This window comes from Micropterus salmoides, unplaced genomic scaffold (assembly GCF_014851395.1).
Source record: "Micropterus salmoides isolate LMB-PRFRI ecotype aquatic unplaced genomic scaffold, ASM1485139v1 Ms_hic_scaffold_1, whole genome shotgun sequence".
NCBI classification, from domain to species: Eukaryota; Metazoa; Chordata; class Actinopteri; order Centrarchiformes; family Centrarchidae; genus Micropterus; species Micropterus salmoides.
In genome coordinates this window covers 15,777,507-15,785,250 of record NW_024040040.1, presented here as the reverse complement: position 1 = coordinate 15,785,250, position 7,744 = coordinate 15,777,507, and the positions used below count along the sequence as shown (strand labels likewise).

Below are 7,744 nucleotides of genomic sequence, written 5' to 3'. Positions count from 1 at the left end.
TTTAGATGTGTTGTCAGTTATTTTGGTGGCATTTGATCCAAAACTGAGTTAAAAAGAAAATGTTGTGCATTATGGCAAGATACTGAAGATCACTGCAGACTCACTGTGTGACCAATCTAAAAACCCTTTGAAACACTTGATATCGGCCATCTAGAGAAAGTCTGTGTTGATTTTGGTAGCATTTGAATAAAGACTTGTGGAAAATATGGTGACTGACTTCTGAATTGCCCATAGGTTGCAGTGAGCCAAACATTTGTCACATATCAGTGGATGTGCTGAAAAAAGCTCTCTAGGACGTACGAGTGATTTTCTTAGATTTTTTAAAATTTGGAATGACAAATGCCTAGAAATGTACATTTGTTGTAATAAGCCATGCCCACTTTGACCCTAGATTGTACAAACCGAATTTTGTAGGAATCCATGCAGCGAATTACAAGTTTTTGGTTTTTGCATGTGTAGCGCCCTGTAGTTGAAGAATAGCATCTGGACAGACGTGTCAAGTTTGGTTACAACAGGCAATTTCAATTTACAGGCATTTATGTAAAATTGTACTTAAAGACACAAAACTAAAAATTTATGGAAAAAACAGAATGACATATCAAAAGTCTTTTGATAACTTTTGATCAGCAATGTCCCTGAATGATTTCAGGTCGAACCGTCTGGGAAGAGTTCGCAAAAATAGGTTTAAGAGAAAAGTGATAAAAAGAGCTGACATTTTTAGAGCAGAAGACCATTGGAGCAAAGATGCAGATGAATCTAGATATTAAAATAATGAGAATAAATAAATAAATAAATAATAATAACAATAATAATGAAAACAAAAACAACATCTTTGCTGCTTGGATCCCTAATAATAATAATAATAATAATACATTTTTACAAATAATTTGTTGATTTCCATCTAAACACTTAAACACAGAAAACCCATACATGTATCTTTCAGGACCTTCTCCACGCTCAAAGCCCGTCAATAACAATTATAACTCTACATTAGGCGCAACAAAGTCTTCCACATGCTGGCTTGACAACGACTTGGCAATGTCTTACGCTGAGACTCCGTTAAGTTAATAGGCCTATTCATGTATCCTATTCAATAAATATTATTTTTGTAGGCTTCCTACAAAAGATACTTTTAAATTGTTTATGGACATGTAACAGATTTTTAAGTTCAAGGATGGTCACAGACAAGGGTGAGCAAATGGCCCGGGAGTTTGTCCTTGGTCAGCCCACTCTCCAGTCAAAGCATTTGTCAGGGCTTCTGGGTCTTTAGAGGCCTTTATATATTAGTACACAACTAAATGAGCCTTTAAAATACAAAAACTAGAAACACCTCTTTAACTCTCCTAAAGTACAGAAATCAACTCAGCTGAGTCCTTGAATACAATAAATAAATAAGCCATATCATCATCAATCTTACCATAAACTGGTGCTTTGGACTCTACGGGTTTTGACTGTGTTTTGCTATTGCCCTCATTGCCCTATTGCTGTCAGTCTCATGTTCACCATATCCAAGGTCTGTGTTACAGGCCCCCCCCCCCCAAAACCGCCACAGCTCAGAGATAGGCCTAACTATTGTTGTGATTTGGCGCTATATAAATAAAACTGAATTGAATTGAATAAAACAAATAATAACCAATGTAAAGAGACAAAGGTAAGCAATGGTCTTTTCAACAACAGGATAGACTACTGTTAATATATCAGAATCATTCCAGTGATCATCAGACTTAGATGTTACAGTCTACAATTGCTCTGCCGAAGAAAAAAAAAATATAACGCTTCTAACACGCAGTTAAACGGCTACTTACCGGCTTGTTAAAGATGACAAGCCGGTAATGAAGCCAAATGCAGATTACAGACTGATTAAGTTATGAAGGTATAAATGGAAAATGTAGAGAAAATTAAAAGGAGATTACTGGCCCAAAGAAATACTGAGTAAAGAGTAAAAGCTACAGTTTTAAAAAGGAACGTGAAAGGTGTCAATGACTTATACTATTTTATTTTATTTAGGCTAGCCTATTTATTTTGCAAATTTGCATTAGGCTACTTGTGACAAGTTACTACCCACCCTGCTGCAGGCGTCTTCACTGCTGCAGGTCCACAAAAACACAGACAAGTGAAATCACTTATAACATTACATCATATTTTAATTATCTGAAGAAAAATAAATACACTGAAAAGGTCAGAGAATAAATTATTAGAAAGGCATTAACAAAAAAAACCCCAGATTATTAGAAATAGTGGAGAATGTCCATGAACATAACACACAGGTTAATAATAGTTTGACAGGAATGAAAAAAATACTACCATCTCCCTTAGACACTACACCACAGTTACAATTCAGTAAATCTGTCAGGGGAGATGTCCAATGAGCAATAAATAACATTTAAAGTGCAGAAAAACATTGAACAATAAAGTGCAAAATTACCTCCAGAAAATAGTATGCAGAAAATGATACATTATATCTATTATGCAATATATTATATATCATATAAACTATATAGATGGCTAGTTTTCCTCATTTTGTTGTAGGCTGAAATTATTACCTTATTGCCACATGTCAACTTCATAGATCACTTAATCAAGTGAACAATTTCTATTTCCTGTGCAAAAAATTTAACAGATAAAATTTTCTATTATATTCCTTTGTGTGAGGGAGCCTACTTGTGATTATCTGTGTGTCACAGTGTTTATGATTCTGATTCTATCTCCATATTTAAACCACATTTCTTTACTTTATCTGGGTGGTGATGGTGTAATGGATAAGACACATGCCTTTGGTGTGAGAAAACTGGGTTCAATCCACCATTGTGTCCCTGAGCAAGACACTTAACCCCTAGCTGCTCCAGAGGCGTGCGACCTCTGACATATATAGCAACAGTTGTATAGCAACTGTAAGTCGCTTTGGATAAAAGCTTCAGCTAAATGAATAAATGAAAATCTTTATTTTCCCACAACGACCACTAGGTGGCGCTATATCCCCAGTCTGACGTTTACTGCCTCGCACTGGACATTTTCCTTTCTATCGCCAAAACCAACACGTCTTAAATTAACTCTAAAGTTCTACATGTGGTTAATTATGCTCAAATGTAGACTCTCTGTAAACCTTTTACTCATTTCACTTCACAGTTAAGAAGCTCGTGTAATGGGCTACTCCTATGAATCAGTGGTCATAGTTCCTGCAGTTTTACATTCTACAAAGCCTGGACAGGCGTTTAGCTTGAAGCTCCATTGACAAAGTGCTGAGTAAAAGAAATGTCGACTGGACAGTTTCAAAACACACAAAAAAAATATCTTGGATAGCAGCTATTAGCTTAATTCACTGTTACATCTTGAAAGTTTAAATGCAGATTTGTATAATGCTTGCATGCTTCAACAGCCACAGTGACACTACGGACAAACATTACTTATGCTCATTAAACATTTTCATCTCTTCTGCTGTCCTTTAACCTGCCAAGAAGAGAGAAAAGCAGATTGATTAGATAGTGGGCAGAACATCACACAGAATTATACCACTGTATATTTACTGTTAGCAAATATCTTACACCTTTTAAAAGGTCTCACCTTTTTTTCCGAATTGCAGCACCAACAAGGATGCAGGAAACAAAAACTACCGCAGTAGTTACAAGTGCAATCCCAGATGAGGACAGTACCTTACCTAGAGAAACACAACACAGGGTCAGTCTGTACAGGAATGAGGTAAATTACATTTCCCTAAATGGAGAAGTAGAAACATTTTACGGTAGCATTCTTACTTTAAAACCATGACACTTCCCCAATCTGTCAGATGACCTCCCCAGAGAGCTTGTGTTTATCAACACAACTCATCTTACCATGACTTTGGGTTTTTCTTGAACGCTAACTCAGAAGTGAAACTGAAAGGTAATTGAATGAGTCACCGCCCAGCTGACTTAAGAAGACTATCTGTTTGCAGTAAGTCAACCTGCTGGTTGCAGAGAACAGATTTTCATTCACAAGGTGCATTCACTGCCTTTCCCAGGTGACCTCTCTACTATAACGTACTTAAATGTATACTTTACTGTGTCTCTATTGGTTCCTTGTTTTTTACATGAACTGGATTTCAGGGACTTTCTTGAGTTCCTGGTTCAGTGAACAATGGGACATGGATGAGACATTGATTGGGACACAAACAATTAGGCATGCATAATGATGATGTCTCTTCAGTGTCCATTCAATTGGTGTTCGGTGGACTATAAAGTGAAATTAAAAGGAAATTACGTTTAATGTATTTAAGCTCTGACAGTAGTCAGCATTAGTGTGCAAACTAAAATCAAATGTTGTTTTTATAAACTTGCTTTAATCTTGATATCACTTCATAGAAAGGGTGTGGTGGGTGTTTGATATCCCTTCCAGTCAATGAGTACAATTAGTATACAAGCTCACTGGCTACAGGGAATTGTCTTTCTTTGGTATTTGGACTTTCTAGGCATCTCACTTCCTTGTTGTAAATGACACAGTATGGCTCTCACCTGTGTCCATGATTTCACTGTTTATGAATAACTTCCTGTCATGGGTAACAAATGCTCACCGTTGGGGATTTTCTTGAAACCAGTCTTCCAGTACACTAGAATAATATTAGTATTCCCTGGGCGGCTCTCTTACTGTCATGCCTTGCTACAGCAGCATTATTACACACATTAGTGGCTGTAAAATAACAAGCACGCCAATACAAAATGATTTATATGCATACCATTGGGGTCCTCCTTAGGATGCAAAGAAAAGGGGATCCTCTCCAGCCTTTGTCCCGTCAGTCCATTGTTCAGCTTACAAACCACAGACCCATTCCAGCCTTGAGGTACTTCCAGAGTGATGTTGCTGCTGCTGGTATATTTGTGGTCACTGTTTGTTATTGTAGTAGTCTGTGGTTGGTCTAAGGGAATGGCGCCAGCTGAGTGTGACCAGTGGATGGTTGGAGCTGGTTTACCTGTGGCACTGCAGCTAAACACAACCTTCACAATGTTTTCATTCTCGATTCCACCAGTGGGAGCTTGCACACCTGTTTCCACCTCAGATATTCCTTTATAGAGAGCGAAAACATGTCATTTGGAGAGCTGCAGCCATTCTGTGAGCTATATAACGAGTATTTGATCACTTGAATGTGATTACTTTATTTCTGTCCATTCATATGTATGATGTTGCTGCAGTTTACCTTGCACTGTGAGGCAAGTCTGCTTCCTTTTGGACCCGCCGGGATACACATTGAATGAGCAGATATAACAGCTTTCGTCTTCCCATGTGACGTTTCTCAGAGTGATGGATGTTGAGCTGAGAGACGCTTCTGTGAAGATCACTTTCTCCCGGTAGGGCTCATTTACTTGCTGTCCGAACCGCTTACTGTATGTTGCCAAATTCTCAATAGACTCCTCCTTGAAAAGCCTCTGCCACGTGACCTGGAGCACACCTGTGGGGAAACAGTGACGCCACAGTGTTGGATCATTTCCAGCAAATGTTCTGAATGACAATTATTACTGAGAAATTTCAACAATAAAAATAGCTGTGACAGTTAACTCCAGAGGGACAACAGTATAATGAGCATCTTCACTATCAAACTCAAAAAAAAAAAAAGTTGCTTTCACACCTGTCGGATCAGCTAGTGCGCAGCTGTATTGCACATCCCCGCCGTAGGCAGCTGTTGTATTTCCATGACCGGTGATCTGTGACTTTGAGGCTGAAAATAACACACAAAAGCTGAAGTAAATTATAGACAAATAATTCAGATTGATTAGCTTCAATAAAACAATCTACATATCCTTCCAAGCCCATTGAACAGTGGCGGGATGTAACCGAGTACCGATGTAAGTACTGTACTTAATTACATCTTTGGAGTACTTTACTTGAGTATTTCCAGTTTATGCTACTTTATACTTTTACTTCATTACATTTTGGAATCCAATATTGCACTTTTTACTCCAATACATTTATTTGACAACATGAGTTACTGGTTACTTTGCAGCTTCAGATTATTAATGCAAAATATAAATCAACTAATAAATGATGTGTGATTATGGATTAAGTTGAAACTTAAAGAATATTATATAATAATGTAGCATATAAATTACAAATATATTGAATATAGGCAACAGGATAAGATAACATCAGTCTTTTTACTGATCCCCAGAGGGGCTCTAGAAATAGAGCATAGTACAGATAAATAGAAAACAATAAAACAAATGATTAGAGCTATGGACAGTATATAACAAAAATAAGAATAGAATTAAAACAAACTATACAAGAGCAATTAAAGTCAGTAATAAATTCAAAATTACTTGACTGAAATCAGAGGGAGTTCTCCTCTCCTGTGAGTGTCACTTACCTTTGAATAACAAACCGGTAATTATCATGATGAACAACATCTTCCTCCACTGCTGTACAGTGAATGCTTTCAGTTTTATCTGTTAGCAGTGCCTCTTAACTGCCTTAAATGAAACTGATAGCGTGCAGTCCGTCCAAGAGCGAGAGAGGGAGGGAGGTGTGGGGGATGTTGATGTGGGTGGAGGTTGGAGTGTTTGACGTATGAGGCTGACGATAACAAATGTAAATCTGGGAATTTGGGAATGAATTAATGCTTTAAAGGAAATGTGTCAACTTCTAATTAAAATGAATCAACAGAGCAAATATCAATACAGACAGTATTTATGATGCTGGACTATCAAGGTAAAATATATTCTTACTAAATATTGATTCGATAACAGGACTAATTTATTATTGAAATCAATCAGTGAGACTACAGGAGATAACAGTGGTTTGAATTAAGGAGATAACAACTTTTTATGTTGCTTTAGAACAGGCAAAAGTGCAGAGAAGGAAAAGTCAGCCTAGACTAATTTCAACCACATTTGAAACTCACACTGCTTTTTTTCTAGCTGTTTAATATTATCACCACTAATAATACTACTGAAAATACAGTAAATGGCGACTTACTGTATTTCAACTCCAGTAATCTCAAGCAGTGAAAAGAAATCCCCCATGCCGTGCTCTGGTGGCTTCTGGTGTTTCGAGGTTTTACTTCATTTCCCCTACAGAGAATGATAAAATTGTCACGGTGGTAATTGTAAAAACACACATGTGATATCTGACACATGTCGCTCCAGCCAACTAGAGCTGGTTGTGCTGGGAAGTCCTCCCCTATGAGAATGTTCTTTTGTGAAACGAGATGAGGCTTCTCAGCAGTAATGAGTCACTTGTAACATGATGGGTCTTTTACCATCGCCACTGCCAATCAGCCACTTTCCCTGTCCTCAGACAAACAACACTGGTTTGAGAGTAGTCTCCGGACAATGACTGCTAATGTTCAGCATGTAAAAAAAACAAGGTTTTGGCAGCGTATTTTAGTTTGTGATGAAACCTAAACAGGAAACAACTGTGCCTCCATTCTAACCTTAATGTTTCTGGCTATTAGCTACTTTTCAGCCTGGTCAGTATGACAGTTATGTGAATTCAGTTCTTGGTTTCACTTCATTAAAATTGAAATTACACAAATGTATTCCCTTTAGTTGTATGATGTCATTGTCCAGTAATCCTCATAACTTAACTCAAACGTGACAGTGCCCATTCTTACGCTCTCTTGTCATATCCTCACACAAGGAATGTTTATGATTTGTAATAATGAATCTTTAGGAAATGTGCAGTGACTGTACATGCTTGGTTTGAGAGAGAGAGTCTTTCCTGTGTTATTCATTTGATATATCACAAAAAAGCACAGCAGGAAAAGGTGGGATCACATGCT

General features: G+C 37.4%; 1 protein-coding gene across 2 annotated transcripts; it reads right to left on the bottom strand.

Moving 5' to 3' along the window:
• Positions 1-2,119: 2,119 nt before the first annotated feature.
• Positions 2,120-7,090, bottom strand: LOC119903879 (OX-2 membrane glycoprotein-like). 2 transcript variants are annotated; one of them, XM_038720156.1, is made up of 7 exons: positions 6,940-7,090; positions 6,332-6,558; positions 5,597-5,686; positions 5,168-5,419; positions 4,709-5,035; positions 3,562-3,655; positions 2,120-3,447 (listed from the first exon to the last, which is right to left on the bottom strand). In XM_038720156.1, the coding sequence occupies exons 2-7, from the start codon at positions 6,369-6,371 to the stop codon at positions 3,414-3,416; spliced, it is 837 nt and encodes a 278-aa protein (XP_038576084.1). In that variant the 5' UTR covers positions 6,372-6,558; positions 6,940-7,090; the 3' UTR covers positions 2,120-3,413. The 2 variants fall into 2 exon arrangements, with proteins under 2 accessions (XP_038576084.1, XP_038576092.1); XM_038720164.1 differs by having other exon boundaries at positions 6,332-7,090.
• Between the last annotated feature and the right edge of the window lie 654 nt (positions 7,091-7,744).

What these genes read in the sequence shown, in the direction of transcription:
- LOC119903879 (XM_038720164.1), bottom strand. Translation starts at nt 6,371, where the DNA reads ATGTTGTTCATCATGATAATTACCGGTTTGTTATTCAAAG. An exon ending in TACCGGTTTGTTATTCAAAG is followed by an intron (nt 5,687 to 6,331) that starts GTAAGTGACACT and finishes TGTTATTTTCAG; the next exon opens with CCTCAAAGTCACAGATCACC. An exon ending in TCCTAAGGAGGACCCCAATG is followed by an intron (nt 3,656 to 4,708) that starts GTATGCATATAA and finishes GTGTTTCTCTAG; the next exon opens with GTAAGGTACTGTCCTCATCT.